Here is a 21,971-nt window from a genome sequence, read left to right as displayed (position 1 = left end):
ATTCCTGATGAATTTTTCTGAATTGAATCCCTAGATGGATATTTGTATTTTGAAGTACTCATACTTTATTCCAAATTAGCTTGATCAGCTGTAGAACTAGATTGAATTAGTGTGGCATAAGGCCAGACTTTTATGTTCCAGCATAAAAGCATCTATGCAAGGAAAGAAACACTAATAGCTATTTTGATTTAAATTAATCATATCTTAATTTAAATTAATGTCAGATTAACATCCAAACATGGGTGTGTGTATATATACACTAGAGAAATCTTCTATGATATCCAAAAGGGTCTGTGGACCTGGAGTTTAGTATTCCTACCTGGATTATGTTGTGGTTTGGGTTTTTTTAACAAGAGACTTTGTTAGACAGGAAACTCTAGAAGATGATAAATCTTTTAAGTTTATAGTATTTAAACAGAGATTTGAAGACTGTTGAAGCTGAATAAAGGTGAAACAACCTCATTCTATCAATAAAATAAACCTTCCTTGTGTTTTCTGAGTTGGACAGAAATAACTGCACATTTAACTTTGAAAGTGTATTCCACATGCAGCAGCTCTAAAGCTGGATAAATAGTGTGTATGCAACTTTTCTTTTTCAGGACAGAAAGGCAAGAAAAATCTTTAAAAAAATAAAACAAAAATATTACTATATGCATTAGTAAAGAGCCTACAAAAGTAATTAAAACACAAAACAAAATTAAGCTTTATAGTATGAACTCTCTTTTCTTTTGCACTTTAGAAAATATATATTCCCATCTAGATGAGGAGAGCTCAGAATCTTCAGCATATGCTGCAGGTCTCCATGTGGAAAGACTTCGTCCCCGGCCAAAAGTGTTCATCTGCTATTCCAGTAAAGATTGCCAGAAACACATTAATGTCATCCAGTGCTTTGCTTATTTTCTTCAGGACTTTTGTGGCTGTGAGGTAAACTCAATATTTCATACGTAAACAACTTTTCCTTAATTGAAACAGCAATCCCAAAATTCTGTGCTTGTAAAGTAGGTAGGTATTTCAGTCACTCCTTTCCACAGAGATAACCTTACTTATTTTTCTTAATATTGGCTATATGAATTTTCTTCACTTATTCCAGTGTAAAAAAAAACCAAAACAACCCAAACCAACAGAGTAGTAGAAGATCATTATTTTATGACTTTCATTCAGCCATGTTTAGCTTGCTTTGAATGAAGTGCTTTTTCTGTTCAGTAGGTCTTACATATTTATAGTCAGCAGCCACAGAGGTATCGTCTACCTGATGTACTTTGGTATTCCTAAAGTGTGTTTTGTATTGTAATTTAAAAGAAGTAGAATCTATCGAGACTTCTACTCATAGAGCAAAAACTGCATTATTAGGATTATTTGTTGACAGCATGTACTTACTAATTGATCTTTATTTTTTGCTTCCCTTCTGTTCCATTAATACTGTAAAATCAGCACTTTTTTTTTTTCTTTCTTGTTTTTATTTGAAAGATATGAGAGAGACATTTGAATTGCTACTTTGAATGAGCAGGCTTAGAATCTCCTGCTGCTGTCTAAAACAGAATCAATATGTGGCCAGTTTTTCACTTTTCAGCTGGAAAAAGGCTGGACAATTGTTGCTCTCTTTGCTCTGCATTTTCCCTCCTGCCCCCGGGATATGAACAGGATGAGCTGGAGCTGGGTTTCATTACAGCAACTCTGCTCTCTGGTGACTAAACACAGAAACACAGCCGAGGCCTCACGTGTTTGGTGGGGATTGTCACAACTTTTTCCTCTGTTTAAAATAGTTCAAGATAAACTATTTTACAAGTAACTTAGTTGAAACCCCTTTTAGAGATGTGCTTTAGACCTGCTACACTGCTCCTCTTTGGAATAGTGTTGAGATGAGCTCTTACTGCTCTAACCATGGAATGTATGGTCTCAGGCATCAAAACAAAATTTATATAACGAAATATTGATAGCACCTATGTACAGAAATAATGTATGTTGTTACTAAAGCTGTGGAATTTAATATAAAGTGATGCTTAATTCATAACAGAAGTATTTTTCATATGGAATTGGAATGTTTTCTCATAAAGGATAAAACTAGTGGCATTTAACAGCCATTTAAAATAATAACTTGTCCATAATAAAATCCTTTCTCACAGATAGCAGGTCACACAGGATTTTGCAGACCAAAAACAAAACCAGACACAAAACTTCCTTTATCTCCCAAGCAGCAGTAAAATGACCTCTCCTTCTCCATGCATGGGTGAGAGTTGTCTGTTTGGAAGGAGCTGACAGTGATCATCCAGTCCAACTGACAGAGCTCATCAGGCAGGATCACTTTCTTCCTGTAGCCAACCATGTGGCAGCAGTTTTCAGGAGTCCTTGTGTTCTGGGCATTCACCTACTCTGTCTTCTGATGGAGCAGTTTTCCACTCAGCTATGGGTGACACAGCAGACCAAAATTTATGTTGTCTGGAAAAATACTTCATAGAAGGATTTATGAAGGATTTATAAGTGGTTTAGATGTGTGTCTATCATGCAAGTTTTTTACATCTGTTTTTTTTTCTGTTACCCTACTGCTCATTCCTTCTGTGAGATAAAGCATTGTCCCCCTCATCTTGGTGTCCACAAGCATTTCAGATCATGTAGAATGGTCAGAATGCTTGACTATGTACAAAATAACTCCTAGGATAAAATTTTCAGAGCTTTCTCATCAGATAAAACTGCTGTTGTTTTGCATCCTAACCGGAAGGTCTTGATATTATAGGCACTAATTATGTTTTGATCTAGATATGAAAATTCTTTGCACCACACTTCATTAATATGCAAGGATGATAAGTGAATATGGCACTTAGGGGCATGGTTCATTGGTAGACTTGGCAGGGCTGTGTGAATGGTTGGACTTGACCTTAAAGTCTTTTTCAGTCTAAACAATTCTGTGATTCTGTTACTTCCGCTACATTCAGCACATTATGGACCCAGACATACAATGGTAAATTGTTTAAGGTAAGCACAATTGTTTATTGTGGATTGATGATACCAAACTTGATTACAAGTTTGCACCTGTAATTTACTTGATCCAGCCATGTTTTCTATGTTCTTTTTATTCCCCAGGAAATACTGCTATGTATCAGATCCATAGTGCTCTTTTTTAAAGAACCGCTTGGGTTTATATACATAAAACCCAATATCAACCAGAATTACTTTTTTTTTCTTTTCTAGGTGGCTTTAGATTTGTGGGAAGATCTGAAAAACTGTAAAGAAGATCAGAAGGAGTGGCTTATTAAAAAAATAAACGAGTCCCAGTTTATCATCATTGTATGTTCCAAAGGAATGAAATACTTTGTTGAAAAAAAGAACTGGAAGCACAGAGGAGTAACCAAAGATGCAGGAAAAGGAGAACTCTTTCTCTTTGCTGTGTTTACTGTTGCAGAGAAGCTTCGTCAGGCGAAGCAGAATTCAGCTGACCTCTGCAAGTTCATTGCAGTCTACTTTGATTACTCCTGTGAGGGAGACATCCCTGCTATTCTGGATCTAAGCACAAAATACAAACTCATGGACAATCTCCCCCAGCTCTATTCACACTTACATTCCAGAGATCTTAGTGTACAGGATTCAGAGGTGTTTCCTGTTAACATTAGTAAAAGGAATTATTTCAGGAGCAAATCTGGGAGGTCCCTTTATGTTGCTATTTGCAATATGCATCAGTTCATTGATCAGGAACCAGACTGGTTTGAGAAACAATTCATTCCCTTCCCTCCACCCTCTTTACACTACTCGGAGCCTGTCATGGAAAAGTTTGATTCAGGCTTGGTTTTAAATGACTTGGTGAATAAACAGGTGATGGATGGTGATTTTTATCTGAAAACAGATATAAACATTTCAGTGGGGAATTCAGACTCTCACTGTATAATTCAGCACTTAAACCTTGGAGAAGATATAGAAACTCAGGACATTCAAGGTGGTGGCAGCTCTGTTCTTCAGCCATTGTTACATGTTGTTAAAGCTTCAAATCTGAAAGACATGCCTCGAGATTCTGGAATCTATGATTCATCTGTTCCTTCATCTGAATTATCTTTACCTTTAATGGAAGGACTATTGACAGACCAAATGGAAACTTCATCCATTACAGGAAGTGTTTCTTCATCGTCAGGTTTAGGTAAGACACAGCAGTATTTCAAAACTTATATTCAGTTACTGTGCGCATTTCTGTCATCTTCAAATAGGTAAGGTAATATGTGAGGAGCCATATAGAAGGCTGCAGAGAAAGGTAAACATTGTATAAAGATGGTAAAACGGGTAGAGTAGCTTCAGAAAAATTAATCTTTTTCTAAACTTACAATGTGTAGAGGAAATCTTAGTTACATAGGATTTCACTAAAATTCTATTAATAAGTTGCTGCTCATTAATTGACCTATTCTTGGAGAGATAGCTTCTTCCTTCCAGGGACTCCTTGGCAGCTGGGATTTCAGCTGACAGCTGTGTGGTGTAATCAAGAGGGTGATATGGTGAAGCATTTTCACAGCCAGCCATAAATCTAAACCTGACATCCTATTTTGCAGCAGCACATACTGGATCTTTTAGGGATATTGTCTGTACTGTGGTTAACTCAAGTTTCAGAATGACATCAGGCTTCTCACCAGATACAGGGCTGGGGAATGAACAAATGGGTTTCAGTGGAGGAATTTAAATGCTTGGAAGACACTCTCCAGAATAGCTATCCAGCTCAGATGTCTGCAGTTAGAAGGTGTAAATTTTGCCTCAGGCTGTATGAAAAAACTGATCTAATCTTAGTAGTTATAGGATACTGAACTGGCATCACAACTGCCTCAGCATGGAATGTTCCAGCAGTTGTATTGTATGACAAAACTGCTCTTTGCTGAGATTTTCCTTAAGCAGCTACAACAGGTGAATATTGCATTTTGATGGTTGTATCCTGTTCTGCTTTCTGGAATGAGTATTGACAGTGCATTAACTAGACTTTTCTCTTGGGTAAAGGAATTTTTTATTCTTAGTAAGATAATTCATAACTAATGCTTGATGCCAGAATTATCTTGGAGGGCGAGAATGTAAATGCTGATTTACAGACATAGCACCTGTATTTATCAGCTAGATAGTCTATATAACTAAATAGTTAAAATCTGAAAAAAACTTCAGGTGGGAAAAATACAGATTTACTGATTTAGTTAATTAAGTTACAATTACTCTCTTTTCAAAATTAAAACTATATTTTTTAGTTTCCTACCATCTTCTAACTTAGCCTTTTCTCACATCTGTGGGAAAAATTACAGATGTAATTACCTCTGTAAAGGTTCTAGTGAAAGTAGGATGCAAGTTGAAAATGTATGGCCTTCCTGTAAGAATGCTTTCCCAGTGTGCCCCTCCTGATTCAATTACTGAGCTGTCAGCTGGGTATCCCAGCTGCAAGGAGGCACTGGAAGAAAGAGGCAGTCTTTCCAGTAATTAATTCTCAAGTCACATACCCCCTGGTTAACATGCTTCAGCTGTAGAGGTTAAACGTTAGAGCTCTTGCTGATAGAGTTGGATCTTAACACTGATGTTCCAACATCTTAAGAAACCACAATAATTTCTGCCATTTTCCCAATTACTGTCCTCATCAAAAGCACCACCTTGACACTCCCCCAAACCTCCTTCCCCCAAACAGCAGTCCTGATGAGATACAGGGTACAAAGGAGACAGTGTCTGGAACTGAGCATCATCAGCCTTTTGGAGAGCAACCCATTAAATTTCTTCAGTGTCCCAGACATACAAAACACTTAGAGCCCTACTATTTATATGCATACTAATGAGAGGAGTAAATAGAATTTTTTAGCTTTTATTCTTGTTCTGAGAGAGACACATCCAAAATACTGCTTTGAATTCACCCTGTATTTCAGCTTTTTACTTATTTTACCTGTTACTTGGTCAGAGCAAATGTGAATAGCTCTGACATTTAGCATCTCAAAAGAGGATTTTTCTTTTCTTCCTTAAAGAACAGTTTGGTAGAAGTTTGAGAATAAAAATCTTAGATTACGTAATTTATAATCCTTTCTATCTTTCAGGGCAGTTCCTGAGCAGGCTACTGGTCTGCAAAGTAAAGATTCTCAAAGAGATCATCATATTTGGCATTCTCAACTGGAGTTCAAACCAGTTTAATTTTGAGGAAGTACCAACAGCCAAACCTTTACTAGGTCCATTCACTAATAAGGTCTTCCCTAAGAAATCCTACCTGGGAAGAAAATCAGTATTGTATCTCTAGATAATGTTTTGCTGAGCATGATAGCCTCAGGAGTGCATGACAAGATAGTGCAGAGGCTTTTCATGAATTTTGTTTGCATTGCTTCTGAAATGTTGACCAAGTACAAAAATCACTCTTTTAATTAATGAGCTTCACTTTTTTTTTTTTTTTCCCCTTTTATAGGAGAAGAAGAACCTCCTGTAATGACTGCTACAAAATTCTTAGTGCCTGGAATATGTAAAGCAGAACTTCATTGCCACATCCACACTGATGAACTGCAGGCAATTGCTCCTTTATAATACGTTACAATGTTGTTATGCATTGCCACTTTATCAACAGCCTCTGTTTGTGCTTTAACTACCACACTGTCTCAGCACCAAATCTACTTGAAGGAACAAACAGCCCCTGAAGAAGATCTGTTATTCCATTTTTTTGTGGCCAGTAAACTTGAATCTGTTGGTCTTTTTATAAAAACTCTTTCATGAGTTGAAAAATGTAGCATGGAAAAATAGAAGAGCATACATTTAAAATTGTTCCTGTTATAATTTAAATGTCTTGAAATTATACTGTTTACACATGCCGTAATCAAAATTTACTATTTTTTGCTAGGAATAACTTTGCAACTGGACATAAAATTGGAACATTAAGCCTTAGTAAATTTTGTAGTTGAGCCTCTAGTTTTAAGTGCTGATGTACTTGATGGCAGGAGTGTTGTAGTGAATGAGAACAGGATTTTTTTCAGAAGCAAGATAAAATGCCAAAGGTGAGATCAAGAAATTCTCCATCAGAAAAAAAATAATTTTCTTTTCAAAATGTTTGAGCTCTTTTCCTCAGTCTCCTTTCCCCAGATGTTAATGTGTCTCAGTATTTAATTTCAGTGCATGTCTCCCTCTTCTGCATTAATGGGCTGTCTCTCCTCCACAGTCTGCCTGTGGTGACTCACAAACAGCACCATACTGAGGCTGAAGGATCACTCTTAGAATAGACAAAAATACAGGTCCTCCATATGTTGAGTGATACCATGGAAACAAAGTTTCCTGTTTTCTTCCTGAAGGGCAAATACAAAGAATAAAGAGATGGGAGAAGGAAGACCATATTTTATATTGAAGATATTCATGGTTTGTTCAGCCATGAGAGACGTGTGCTTTATGGGGGCTCATATTATCATTTGAGGACATGATGCTACAAAACCACCTGGAGTAAAGCAAGCCAAGACAAGCAGTTAACAGGCAGGAATACTTTGTCTTGAGCCAAGCAGTAAACAGCAGCCAGTGAGTTATTTTGCAGTTTACACTACTTGCCATCACTTTGTGTACTGTCACTAGTGTTATATTAAGGAAAAATGCAAAAACCACCGCTGGCTGTGTTTATCTGCTGACACCGAGCACACATGTCCTGTTTCCTGCAGTGACCAGGTGGGTAAATCTTCATCCAAAATGTCCCTCCTGTTTCCAAGCAGCAACTTTTCTGAAGTTAAATGCATCTCTGTAACTGCAGTTCCAGGCACTAGTACAGTAAGCATGGAAACAGCAAATAGTAAAGGACACCTCACCAATGTGCCTTTGCTCATTCTGGTCACGGAGTCAAATTCTGTTTAATTTAACCTGTATTCACATTCCACTAACAGGAGGTTACTTTAAAGATAATTAAGGGAGAACTCAAATATCTCAAATATTCTCTTGCTTTTAATAGATGAGAATTAGACATTAACTGTTACATTTTATTATCCATTTTAATAGCATGAAATAGAACTATTAAGTGATGATTTTGGCTGAAAAAGCCAAAATTTTTGGCCTGTAAAGCTCACAGCTTGTTTTCTTGGGTTTTGTTTTGGGTTTGTTTGTATCAGTTGATATTTAATCATTGGAATTTCCAAACAAAAGAGATTGAGATTGTTTTCACAGATAGAGTAAGAAAGTGCTGTAACAATTATTTGTGTATAACTGTTAATGGCAGAACTTTGCAATTGTAATATGGAATTCTGTGATCATTTGGATCAGCATGTGTTGGATCTGGAGGGCCTTTTCCAATATTGAAATGTTCCTTATTCTCTGCTTTCTGAATTTCAAAGAACACTACTTGGAAAACTTCAATTTTACACACATAGTGAATCATCTACTCCTTTAATGATTTTTTTAAGGCTGTGCTTTGGACCTTATTGAAGGCAAAATTCTCCATGTTTTCCCATTGCTTGAAGGTCAGACAAGGGAGAATTATTTAGAGGTAAATGCTCCTCCACTAAATCCAGTTATGAGGGATGTTGATTGGGTGCAATTCTTGTTTTACTGGAGAAAGGGTTCAGACTGTATAAGAGAAGGCAGAAAGGTGACACAATCTGTGTGCTGTGTGGTGAAGATTTGCTGTGCATAGAAATGCCAAAGCTGCACAATACGAGAAGGAGGAGGTGGAGGCAATTTCTTAGCAGTGAGCTGGTGAAGGTAATGCTGCTTCCATCCATGGGAAGTCCCAGCTCATTTACTGTTATTTAATGCTGGGCTGAAGATTGGGAAGATTTCCTTGTTCCATTCAATTCAGTGGCAGAACTGGTATTTTGAAATGAAATAAAGTTTTTGTCTTGAGCTCTAAGAAAGCTGAATGTTGAAAAGGGATGAAGGCAGTTGCACAAAGAATCACTTGTCATTAATGATTTTTTTAATTTGTTCAAAATTTGCTGTACAATCTTGCAAAACTTATGTGTTAATTATGAAAAGTCTATGCAGATGACAGTCAAATCACGGGGTGGGAGGGAAGAAAAATTCCTTTATTCCTTCTTAGCTTAAGGTGGAAGCAGCATATTATATGTACTCAGAAGAAAGACAATATAATTAAGTGAAAATATAGATTAGGATGGCCCACACCTAAAGTTTACAGAAATAAGAGAAGTAATACTTAATCTAACTTAGTATAGCTTTTTTACAAAGCCACAGTTCTTAAATAAGTAGATGTTGTGTATATTGAGATACTGGAAGAACATAGTACTGAATTGGCAAGAGTTCTTTATGCTGGGAATAGCAGCAAAAATACTTGTAAAATTATTTCTTTAAAGATATGTTAACACACATACTAGAGGTTAGCTTACTACTGTTTTCAATTCTAAACATCATGTTAATGGTGAAAAGATCCCTTTAATTTCTGCTACACTCAAGTGTGTGGACGTTGGGTATTTTATAGCGTGTTTTCTGGGAGGGTGAAAAAACATTGGAAAGCTGAAGGCTCAAGATGTGACAGTGTGTTCAGCATTTTGAATGAGGAGTATAGGTGCCATAATTTGTTCCTGTCTATGGACACATCAACTGTTGAAAATAGAATGCATCTGACATTTGCAGAAATAATGTTTTATCATACTTTAATTTAGAAGTTAAATACCAAAATAAAATATTTTTATTCCATTTTATTCATCGGGCTTTTCTTATACTATTAAAAAGAAATGGCTTAAAAGTGCAATGGTTTTATCCTGCACACTTTGAGTGCAGTTCCACACAACACACAAGCAGACAGACCTGCTAACTGCTGTTCATGCCCTACAGCTGGGAGGGAAGCAGCTGTTTTGATGGGTCTTTATTATAGTTGAGCAACTCTAAGAAATTTTAACTTCTAAAACTTCTGTATGGGATAGACCAGGTTGGATTTTATTTTATTTTTTAATAAAATTGTGTTAATATGATTTTATGTGATTTTTTTTTCCTATATCTTCCCTGAAGGTCTCCTAGCAGTACATGGTTGTTCTGCCTGCCAGGTGAAACCTATCCACAAAATTGTAATAACTTAGACTGGATTCATTTTGTTGAAGAGGATGTGATAAATACTTAAGATTTTTATGTGGGTTTTTTTCATCCAGCTGATTTCAAAGCACTGTTCCAGCCAGTAAACCCTGCAAACTCTAATTTTAGGGGTAAGCCTTGAAACCACTCTGATTCCTTATGGTGCTCAGGTAAATGAAGGGAATCTAGTTATGGAATGTTAAATATAATAATGTATAATATAATAGACTTAATAGTTACAATAGTAAAAGTCCATGCAAGAAGAAATCAACATCTGGAGAATTTTCTTCAGTAGGTAATAAAAAGACTTAATGTTGTAACAGTTAAGGCAAATTTACAAAAATCAAACTTTTTTCCAGAGTCTCCTGGTAGGGTCACAGGCCTTGGCAATAGATGGCAGATTGAACTAGTGTGAGTATATGGAATGCTGTCCTGTTGGGCTGCTGATTTAGTTGGAATTCTAACTATTTAGTTGCTACTGGTGTGCAAAAAGATCTGCTTGAAGAGAGGCAGTGTTGTTGATTACATGAGTCAGGTAAGATTGTTTCATGGCAGCCCATCCATCTGGCATTTTTTCTCCACAGGGGAAGTGTGTGTCTGTGGTTGCACGTAATTCTAAACTCTAACACATCTGCTCCCTGTGCAAATTCTGTATTAACCCTTTAACTGTAAATCAACATCACATTGCTCACAAAACTTGCTCTGAATTTTTGTAATAGCTAGCCAGGTTTATGTGATGAGATTTTACTCAATCTAAAGTACTTTGCTATTGATGGTCATAATGCATTTTCATAGGAACACAACATTTCTTCCTTTTCTTCAGTATTACATTTCTTAATAGCCATAGAACCCTAAATTGTACCAAGGGCTTGGGAAACTGATAGTGTTTTTTCTGTTTTAAACTAAATTAACCTTTAGAGGCTGTCTTTCATAGGAATATTGACTACTTCCAATGACTGAAAGCCAGGAGTTTTTCATTACCTTTGACATTACAGTAAAAAGACAGATCAAACCTAAAAACAGAAGTCACCTTCTTCATGGTTAAAAAAAAAATGTATATTTCTAACCCAATTACAGAAGATTAAACTTGTCAAATTGGATGCCTTGCATAATAAAAGGGAAAATTGAACACTTGGAGAATGGGCTTGTTTATTTATTTTTCACATAGTTGCCAAACTAAGCTGTGTTTTAAAGAAAAAGTTTGCAGAAGGATTTTACATTGAGGAATGTGCCAGGAATATTTTCAGGGCAGCAAACTGTCTGGTGAAAATAATTTCTGGTACAAGTTGTAGAACTAATATCACAATATAAAAGTGGTTTTTGGTAACATTCTTTAACATTCTTTCCAGAAGGCTGTGGCCACACCCATTTTAGTAATGCTTTATTTCTCAGGTGATTCAACCAATCTCAATGGGTCTGGTTATGAAATCAGATACTGATAATGGAAATGGGACATAGATCAGATAGATTTTTCTTTGTAAGTGCACAACTGGTCACATACAGGCCTTGAGCAAGTGTTACCGTCCTGATGTTACATGGAATTGGGTAGGAATTAGATAAGGTATAGGAAGTAGATCACTTGGGAACAGAGGTGGGCTGGTGTCAGCTGAAGGCAGAACACAGGGTTTCATGTCTTGGTCTTGAGTAATAATGGTGATTCTTTGAGCAGACTGTGACCAGTCAGTGTATTTGGTTAGAGATTATTGCAGCTTTGGTGTTTTGCAATAACTTGTGTGATGGAACCACAGGGTGCTGGTTCATGTCCCAGAGTTCTGCAGCAAATCATCTGCTGATGGAGCATGGTGGGAAACAATGGCACAGCAAGAACTGCAGGAGAAGGAAGAGGTAGATTTGGGGCAGATGTTAAGCAATGTTTTATTTCCTTTACAACACCCCACAGAGACTTCTGAAGTGTGAGGTACCTCAGGGCAGACTCTGCAGGGGCCTGTTTCAGCCCGGTAGCACTCCTTGCTGCTATTCCTCTGGAACTGCATTGCTTGATGAGAACCTGGTTTGCAAGAATGACTCCTTTATAATTTTGATGAAAATCTGGAGTGTTCTAATTGCTGTCAGTTACATCATACTTATTTCAAAATAATTAAAAGTGAGAATAGAATTAGACCTACTTGTCTTTAGCAATGTCTAATAGAGGGGATGTACCCGTAAAAGCCATGAGTCATCAACAGAAAGGAAACTGTCTGCTCTTTATTGTAGCTTTTGCAAACATGCCAAGGTATGTTTAGGTGTTAGGAAGGAAGTCACCATCTTTTTGCTGAGGAGTTGTACAATGCTCAGCTACAGAGGGTGGGGTGGGAATAACAGTGACAGTGAATCAGGAAAACAGGGCAGGATTTGTGATTCTGAAGTTCCCCACTTTGCTTAGACTGCCTCCAAACCTGAGAAATACCACTACATTTATTTGAATATTCATGTTTTCACCCTTGAATTGGTTTGCTAAACATTTTTAAAGTATAACAGTCAGGTATCATTGTGTTTTTAAGATAATGTTTTGGATTGAAGTAATAATACATTTAACAGTTGAATTTTATATTTTGCATCCTAAAGAAAATTCTGTGCTTGCTATGATTTTAAAATGCTGAACAAACAACAATTACAAACCATGTTATATAATATATCATTTTTAAACCCAGGAAATACAAATTAGTAATTACTGAAAAGTGTTCAGTCTCCCTGGACAAGGCTTTTGGTTGTGTTTGTGCAGATTCCACTTTATTTTATAATTACAAGTGTTACATCCACTAATTGCTCATTCCCTGTGTGCATAAGTAAGTGGAAATTTTGTGGACACACAAAATAGTCTTAAAGTTAAAGGTCTCTAAACAGAGCATCTCTTCCCATTTCCTGATAATTAGTATCAAATTGAGCTTTAAAACAGGGGCCTGGAACTGCCACTTTCCATGACAGACATAGTAACTCCAGGATAAAAATGGACATGAACTTACAGCTTGTGCATCTCTGCTTTTGTAACAGGCACTGCCAAACAGGGTGGGATGTCTGTTTTCCACTTACCTTTGCTGCAGCTATGACAAAGGCCCAAAGTTTCAGGAACCCATCAGAAATTATCAGATTGAGCAACCACACAGATTTCTCTATTCTGCTAATTATATCAATGCTGCTGGGAGCCCAGGTTTTGCCCATAACCTCGTGTTGCTTAAAACATAAATTCCTGACTGCCAGAGGGCAATAGAATTGCCAAGTCTCCACACACCTGTGTAATTTATGTGAATTACTACTTTAAGAGCAGAAAAAAAACTCCACCTGTAAACTACTGTGTAAAACTACAATGGCATCTTGATGGCTATTATCCAGTTGAATTGTCCCTAGTTTAAAAATAATTCAACTTAAGAACTAGTTTCTTTAAATACGAATTTAATTCCAGAATGTTTTTATACAGTGTGGACTTTGGAGATTACTTCAGTATTCCAGCCTGAAGAAATGACATGGAATTAGAGACCTTTACTTAAAGCAGGGTCTGATGTCCATATGCCTCTTCCAAACCACATTCCTATCCTCAGCAATTAGAAACAACTGAGAGATGAAATCTCCTTGCAAGATGTTGGCTTAGAAAGTAAGGCCAAACTATAGCTAATTATTATTCTGCTGGAAAGTGTTTCTGGTGTCTGGGCTACAAAATGTGGTGAGTTTATTACTGTTTTCCCATTGGCTCTTTTATGTTGGCAATGCTACTACTGTGAGAGACCTACCACCTACATTTCATTTGCATTTGTTTTAAAGTGATGTAATTGTTAGTATTTATTATTATTATACTGACTTCGGTCACAGAAAATAAGATGATCTTTGCCAGTCACAGTACAAACATAGAGTAGAAAGAGTCCCTCATCTAAAGTGCTCGTTGTCTACCTCTATCTTCACGTTCCTATATTTTTCTAGTAGGTCCAATAGGTCAATACGACTTCTGAGTGTTTTTCTATACTATTTTGTCCAAAACACACATGCCTGTTACCATCTGTACGTTATTTGTCGCTATTTTCCCCAAGTTTTTAACCCGATGTGACCTACTCCTGGTCGCTTGCTGTTCATCTCGTTTGAGACTTCTAGCGTGGGGTAATGTCCTTTGCCTTTCTATGGCCGGTCTGCCTCCTCAGCGGTTCCCAACCCCACCTTGGCTTCTTTCACCTTCCCCGGGCGGGAGGCTAGGGATGGGGGGAGCCCGGAGCCCCAGCAGAGGCAGGGACAGGTCGGGGCTGCGGAAGCAGCCGCTGTGGGCCCGAGCGGCCGCCCTTCGCCGGGATGAGCCGTGTAGAAGGGACCCGGAGCGGAAGGGAAGGACGGGACACACAACCGCGGAGCAGATTGGAGCCGGGAGCGGAGCCGGAGCGGGAAGGGCGGAGAGCCGGGCGGGGCCGGCAGAGAGGGGCGGGCGGCGGGGCGAGGCGAATACACACACAGAGACACATCCCCTCCCTTCGCCTGCCGTGACAGTCCCGCGGAGCCCCGGGACCGCGTCCCGCCCGCTGCCACCGGCTTCCCGAGCCACCCTCCGCAGCCCTTTCTCGCTGCCGCCGGGCCGGGGCGGCAGCTCCAGCCGCATGCCCGGAGCGGAGCAGGAGCAGGACGGTGCAGGGTGAGTGCTGGCCCGGGGGGCTGGGCTCCGGCCGGGCTGAGCAGGTGGGCGCTGCCCAGCAGAGCTGGACGGGCTCCACTCTTCTGGGGCGGCCGGAGGCGGCAGTGGCGGAGGGCGCTCCGGGGGTCCCGCCGCGTCTTACGGGACGCGGCACGGAGCGGTAGCGGCGGTGCCACGGCGGGTCGGGAGGGGACTCCTGCTACCTTCTGCTGGGTGGAACGGGGCTCGTCCTGCTCCAGCTCCTCGCCCCGCTCCTCGATGCCCCGTGCAGGGGAGGCCGCAGCTCCGCGCTGGCCAGCTCGGTGCGGGACGCGCGGGCTCCGCTCGTGCCCCGTGAGGGGCCCTGAGGGGGCGGCTCCGGGGCCGGCGGGCGCTCGACCCGCTCACTCTCGGGTGCCTTTATTGATTTTTGCTTTTGAAGAACTTTCACTGTTTGTTTGGTGGCAAATCTTACTGGAGCGACGGTTTCGAGGGAAGGGCCGCAGTGCCCGGAGCCGGCCGCTTGCTTTGAGCCCCGTGTGGCTGTCACGGACCGGCTGTGCCCCCGCTGCTGTTTGCCTTGGCTGGGCCCGGAGCCGTCTCTCGGCCCTTCCCTCCGCCGCACGGCCCCCGCCTCGGGGGAGGAGGTGGGAGAGGCTCGTGCCGAAAGGAAAGTGGAAAAAACCAAACAGGGAGCGTAACGAGTGACACTTGAGAAGCGAGGCTCCGCAGCCCGCGGTGGGCTGTGATGGAAGGCAGCGCTGCTGCCCGGACTCGCAGCCCGCTCTCTGCGGTTCGCAGGTGAACGCGCGGTGCCCGCTGCGGGTCAGTGCGCTACTGCTCATCTCAGTATCCCAGTAAGTGCTCGGCAGCGGCCAGGAGCCGTGATTTACTACGGAACCATTTACGTTCGTGCAAGAAATTCAACTCTGGTAATTTTTATTTTTTCGTAATTTTATTTTTTTAATTTAGTTTTTATATAGTTCTTAAATCTTATAACTGTATAAACGTTCTTGTATACCTTTTCCATGTATGCCTACATTTATTAACGCAATTTCTAGTTAAATGTTATCCTTTAGTACACTTTCACAGTTAAAGGGCAGAGGAAATTCCCTCATCCTGAAACACTTGCCATGGAATTACTTTGGTTGCATGCTTAGTTCTGTAGTATATATGGAGGTCTGCTGAGTGCAATAAGTTAAGAGATAGATGTAGCTGTACAGAATTTGAGTTCAGAATAGGAGAACCCACGGGTTTTGGAAACAAATGGAGCTAAGTATTTACTGCAGAATAATAGTGCTTGCAGAATGTAGGTAGTAGAGTGTGTGGAACAGAGGTGCCCTAGAGCAGATGAAGTAAGGGAACGCACGAGTATATCTCTGGCTTGTCATTTAGTGGATTCAGTCTTTCTATTTAAGTTTTTCATATGTATGATATGATACCTGCTCTCAGTAAATATTTGTTAGCCAGTATCAGTAAATAAATGTCATATTGTTTTGAACAGAGATCCTATTCACTTTCTGGTCGGAGCGGTGTGTATGGGTTAGCAGTGTGACAAGGCCTCGTGACCCATGAGGACACTGTAACACTCAGTATCATTCCCTGCGCATTCTCGCAGACCTCCGCTCTGTTTTGAATAGCTCACTTCTTCTCAGGACTGTCTTTGTGTAGACAGTTGTTCTGGCGTGATTCCAAGTTGTGGGAGTCATATGTGCACATAATTTGGAGGTGTATTATGTGGAGTTGCTTCCAGCAAGTGGCCAGTAAGAGCACATGGCCTTAAACAAAACTGTTTTGTTTTGCTGCTCATGAATTGAAGTGGGTGATACCTGCTTCTGCTCGGGGGTTTATGTGTAATACCTTCATATTGACTCAGGAGTTTTTGCTGTGTTAAAAAGCTCCTGGGTGTTTCTTTTTTCCTATCTTAAATCTTTTGCTTAAAGTGTTAAAGAAAAAATAACCTGACCTCTTAAATTTTGTTTATCCTGGAGTTTTATTTGTATGTTTGCAGTGGTTTAGACTTTTGAACAATCTCCTTTGATGAAAGGATTTTTCTGGGTGTTGGTTCGGTCTTTTGGTTTTGGGTTTTTTTTTTTGTGAGCATCTGCCTGCTGCTACAAATGCTGCAGTGAATGCATTTGGAATCCTTTCGGAGTGCTTTGTGTAGGTGCTGTATTTTATTGAAGGCAACTTATATTCAGTGTGAGTGAGAGCTGCGTTTGGAGAAATAATTTGTTGCCATTTTCTTCCTGTGAAACATGGAGAGAAACTGGCAAATGATATATTTGTGGAAGACTGTTTTGTTTATCTCACTAGCCTATTTAAGTGTCTTGGCTTTATTACCGAAGTGGTGCCTCTCAACTTGTGGGGATGTGCTGTGGATTCCAGTTATTCGGGTCATATGAAATCTGGAATTAACAAATGGCTGAGGTCTTGCATAAGTCTTTAGGACTATGTAAAATTACTGTAGTGTAGTAGCTAAAAAAATGAGAAAATAAAGGACTTGGCAAATATGCTCCATTAATGTGTTATTAACACTCACCTCCTGCTTTGCTTTAGACTAAAACAGCTATAAAGTACCTGCTGCGAAGGAAATGGTTCTTTAGCATGTGTCTGTGGTGGTCTCCAGGCCCAAGTGTGACACGGGATGTGGAAACACGCGGATTCTTCTCCCCTCTAGTGCCAGCCGGGGTAGAAGGTGCAGGATGTGGTACCGAAGTGTGGGCAATGATTAACTCGCAGGTGCTCGGTACAGCCCGGGATCAGCTGAAAGCGTTCCTGTGGAAAGGATCGGGCGGTTAATACCTAAACACAAGGGTGTGTGTACATTCATTTAGCTCCTAATCACGTGCTGATCAATAGCCTGAGGGGAGGCTGATGCTGTGGTTGGAGGAGGTCATTCGCATGCGTCTTGCCCAGACCACTTCTGAGGGCAGTGCTTGAAGGCATGGCCAGCAGTAAAATGTAGCAATTCCCTCCAAAATATTGTTAAACTGGACAAGAAGCAGAAGCTTTATGTTCTTGGCAATGAAAGGGGGCTTTGGCTTTTTGTGTTAAATAATTTTATATGCAATCAGAAATGTAACTAGAATGATGCCCCATACTGTTGTTCCTTAATTCGACTTAGCTTTGTATAGCCCTATTAAAATTCTTTACAGAAACAGCAAAAAGATATTTCTGGAAATAGTTTTCCTCTAGATAAAATCTAGATTTAAAAAAAAGCTAGAAAAGAAACCTTTCTGGTTTATTGTCACAACTTTTGAATAGAAACTTAGTGCTTGCTTTCAAGTACAGAAGTTTGAGGAGGATAGAGTTAAATAAATCTCAAATTGCAGGTTGTATGAGTCACTAAATTGGGAACATAAATACTCATATTCTTTGGAAAGGACCTCTCAACTGTGTAGTGTCAACTGCAAAACACAGTACAATATGTTTAGCTTAAAAGTACTTGTATTTGCATTTGAAATCATAGTTTATGATAAAAGTCAGATAACCTTTTGCATGTTAAACTGACCAAAGGCTAGCATTAAGTCTCCAGTGGAAGCTGCATTATTATACTGATCTGTTTTGTTTGCTTGCTTTGCTGAAAGGAAACAAAAACTTGGAGAGGGGTAAAGGGTAGAGAAATGGGCAGTGCTGGAGAAATCCTGCATGCTCATTGAAGGGATAGGTTGTTTTGTTTGCTGTCTGGTGCTGAAGCCAGAGACTTGAAATAGGAACATCTAGATCTTTTGGTCCAGAGAGAAACAGATTTGTCTCAGGATGACATATGCAATTTCAACATCAATGACAAAAAAATTCTTGCTATCTGTGTGTGTTGAATAGAGTATAGTACTTAGTGTTCCCTGTATTCTGCTTAAACAGTATATTTGATTTTGTGTGTCTTCTGCATTTTAAACCTTCTCTTTTAAATGCTTTGTTGAAGTTTTTACAAGTGTTTCATAATGTTAAATTTTGTCCTAATCAAATGAGAGGTTTTGTTACATGTTTTAATGTACAAGAGTACTGAAGCATTATTTTTTTTTTCTTTTATTGATAAGGTAATTAACTACCATGCCTAAAAGTGACAACAAACTCACCAACATTCCGTATTGTGCTCTGCAGTGCTCAAGGTTGTCTTGAAACCACTGGCAGCTCCTGATAACTGCGGATTGGAGAGTGTGGATGAGTCCTTGCTCCTCTATTCATGGCAGTATTCTATAATAAGCTGATGTGCAAGACAGACTAAACTGGCATTCTCAATTCTTTCTTGTTCTTTCCTGAGCAATAACCTGCTTAGGAAAATCAGTGTTTATATTTTGGGAGTAGAATGTGTGCGTGTGCCTGCCTGTGGTGTCCCTGATGTTGCTGTCTTACCATATGAATGTATTTAAATGGTTCTGAAAGCTGTCTGAGATGTAACCCTGTCCTCTCTTTGATGCTGGGAAAGTTCTCCAGGGGCTTTCCCTGACCCTGACGTTAGATGGATTGCAATGTAATTGTTTGCCTTCCATTTCTTTTGGTGTTTTTTAGGGAAAAGAGCTAAGTCTCAGTTCACCAAAGGACTGGTTCTATTGACAGTGTTGTCTCATACTGGGCTGTATTTCTCGAGCATGGAGCACTCTTTCATGTCAGTGCTCTGGCTTCAGCCTGGAATGAATTTTTATCTATTTATTTATTTAATAGTTGTGTTTTACCTTTTAGTGTCCTTTGTGCTGAGAATAAGTAGAATATTCATGCTATCTCAAAACTAAGTATTGTCTTTTCTGTATGCTGGATGGACTGTGTCGCTGTCTATAGCAACTGTGTGTCTATGAGAGGGGAAGCCAAACTCAACACTTGCTGTGAAGCAGGATAATTGCATTACTTTCAAGCTGCTTCTCTGTCACCTTGAAGAGTTCTGACAGATTTACCAAAATATGCAGCATCTGTGGTTCTCTGAATTGTTGCTTCCAAATATCTTTGTATATATGCTTCTGTAAAGCATCTATATAAAATTTAACTGCACTTCTGAAGAGGACAGAGGACATATATTTTTAATAGGATGCCTTCAGAACAGGAATAAAAACTCTCAAAAATTGTTATTTGAAAAGGTCCTCTAAAACGTTATTCTTTAGAGCAACAGGTGCATTTTTTAAAGACTCCAAGAGGGTTAGTAATAATATGCCACATGCTTTCATTGAGATCAAAACTTGAAATAAGCAATGGTGTGTGTGAAACCAAGTTTATGGTATGCTGCATGGATGACTTGGATTGAAGCAGTCATACAAAGTGGAATTCTCATACTGGCTGTTACTTTGAAATATTTTTCAAGAACTTCTTGATTTTTCACCTAGTTTCACTGAAGTGTGCTGTAGCAGCATAAAAATGCTTTGCAAAGAAAAACAATTTGAAGAAAGGTTTGTTTTTAGAATTTGTTGTTATGCAGTTAAATAGTGAAGTTTGGTTTAAAGTTTAAATGTTCCCTTTAACAAAATGTTTGCCTAAGGCGGCAGCTGGTTGGGAGCTGAGTGCTGTGGAGATGGGAGATAGTTGTGTTTGCTGACTTTGGGTGTGGGTTTGGCCTTTCAGAATGCAGTGAAAGGCTAAATATGTTCATTCACTAGAAGTAGCAGATTTCAGGCAGTAAGTGAGGAAATGGGAATGATTTCTTGAGAGATGTTTCTACTAACTATTAGTTACTGCTAACTTGTAATGGGCTCTTCAGGCTTTGTGAGCATAAAGACATTTGCTTCAGAGAACGATGGTGATTAACATCTTTTTCCTTGTAGTAGATGCACATTATCACCCATTACATAGTGATGCTACTGCCTTCTATTTCATTACAAAGGGTAATAGTTTCTGCATTGAGGATTCTTAGAGTTCAGAAAAGATTTTTTTTCGTCGCAGTTTTCCTATCAGCTAAGTATAACAAGATACTATTTCAACAATGCAAAGCATTTTAGTGAGGGTGAGGAACTGTGGGAACATGTTTCATCAGAAGATATTAATTATTTTTGCTTTAACTGTAGTGATCAGCTGTTGAATGATACGTTATTTTTTAACTATGGCTACTGCGAATATCTTGTCTAGAGATACAAATAGGGTGTGGAGGGAAAGGCAAAAAATATTTTTAGCCTGGGGATCAAAGTGTATCTACACTTAACACAAGGAGAGGAGAAAAAAAAGGCAGAGGAGAAAATGTGCTTTGTGTAGGGAATCAGTTTTAATAAGATTGGTTAATACTTACCCTATTCTTCCAGATATAAGTCAGGTTTGAGCCTGTGGGGTGTTGTGACTTCAATACTTCTCTTGAACTGTCTAATATTTTTCTGTTCAAGCAATCCTGCAGTGCTGTGCAGGTGTTCAGGGGCTTTGAGTGCTGTGCTGTACTAGAGCCTTTCCCCCTGCTTTTTGTCCATGTAAGGGCAATTGCAGAACTCCCAAAATTAAATACAAATTAATAAAATATGCTTAAATATAACATACTTGTCAGTATTTGAGCTAGTGGCTTACCACTGCTAGGTTTTTCTCTGCCATTATATGGTGAAAGAATCTACTTTAGGGCAGATGGACTGATAAGGCTTCAGATAAACAGAGTTAATATTTTTAATGGAAATATAGAAGAGATAACATAAGAGAATTTTAGGATTTGTTTCCCTCTGGGGACTCTAGTGTTAAGCAACCTATACTTGGTCACAGAAGACTGAGAATTCTGAATTTCACATGTCTCATCAAAACCACTGAGGATTTTTCTTCAGGTTTCCTCAGTAAGACAGAGAGAGTAGTGATAAACTCTGTTGCTATAAATAAATTCTCTGGCATTGTTTTCCTGTGTTTTTGTTCTGCAGCTGTGTTTTGCCCACTTCCTGCTATTACAGCACAGCGCGATCTCCAGGACAGCACCTAATTCAAGAGCATGTCCCTTATCTGGAACAGGCAAGGTTCGGTGTGCAGAGGCTGAGGAACAGAATGCCTCTGAGCAGTCTCTTAAAATAATATTCATTGACTTGTCTTAGCATCTGGCTTCAAGTTATTAAGAGGGAAGATGATAGATTTATTTTCCTCCTCCAAGTTTCATCATGAACCTTGACTATGCCATAAATTTCAAGTCCAAACAAGAGTTGCAGGGTGATACCTGCAAAAGAAAGAGGTACCTGTGAAAAGCATTTCTTTTTTTTCTAAATGTTGTTCTTGTGCTTCTTGAGTTGCATTTCATTTTCTAAGGTGTTGTTACTGGAGGCTGATTTCTGAGGATAGTGGTAGTATTCAGTTTGTGTGCATATATACACTTTTTTAAACATACAAAAATTTTTCCTTTGCTAGTTTTAGCTTTCATTTTGTGTGGCTCACTTTGAATATGAACAATATTTTTTAGAGTATAAGCCCTACAATTTTCTTTCCACAAAAAAAATTTCAGTTTCATTTTAGACCTACTGAAGCAGTATGTGTTCACTGGAAATAT

The 21,971-nt window shown here is 39.2% G+C and overlaps 2 protein-coding genes across 5 annotated transcripts in view; both read left to right on the top strand.

The window, feature by feature from the left end:
- IL17RD (interleukin 17 receptor D) overlaps nucleotides 1-6,698 on the top strand; it is a 39,972-nt gene extending 33,274 nt beyond the window's left edge. The window contains exons 11-13 of the mRNA XM_005522116.3: nucleotides 740-924; nucleotides 3,187-4,123; nucleotides 6,386-6,698. Coding sequence (XP_005522173.2) covers nucleotides 740-924; nucleotides 3,187-4,123; nucleotides 6,386-6,501 — 1,238 coding nt within the window. The 3' untranslated portion in view covers nucleotides 6,502-6,698. The remainder of the gene's footprint in view (nucleotides 1-739; nucleotides 925-3,186; nucleotides 4,124-6,385) is intronic.
- Nucleotides 6,699-13,499: 6,801 nt separating this feature from the next.
- ARHGEF3 (Rho guanine nucleotide exchange factor 3) overlaps nucleotides 13,500-21,971 on the top strand; it is a 101,261-nt gene continuing 92,789 nt past the window's right edge. For 2 of the 4 annotated variants that reach the window (XR_015773691.1, XM_014251835.2), the window contains exon 1: nucleotides 14,411-14,569. Coding sequence is in view for 1 of the 4 variants with exons in the window: in XM_014251835.2 (XP_014107310.1) it covers nucleotides 14,535-14,569 (35 nt within the window). In the remaining 3 variants the exon portion in view is untranslated. Of the gene's footprint in view, nucleotides 13,622-14,410; nucleotides 14,570-15,276; nucleotides 15,481-21,971 lie in introns of those variants that run through there. The other 2 variants (XM_088061920.1, XM_088061919.1) reach the window with 2 other exon arrangements.

This window comes from Pseudopodoces humilis, chromosome 13 (assembly GCF_049639895.1).
Source record: "Pseudopodoces humilis isolate 2021_Gansu_Grassland_sample_001 chromosome 13, ASM4963989v1, whole genome shotgun sequence".
Taxonomy (NCBI): Eukaryota; Metazoa; Chordata; class Aves; order Passeriformes; family Paridae; genus Pseudopodoces; species Pseudopodoces humilis.
The sequence above is the reverse complement of the archived record's forward strand: the minus strand, read 5'-3'. Positions and strand labels throughout refer to the sequence as shown.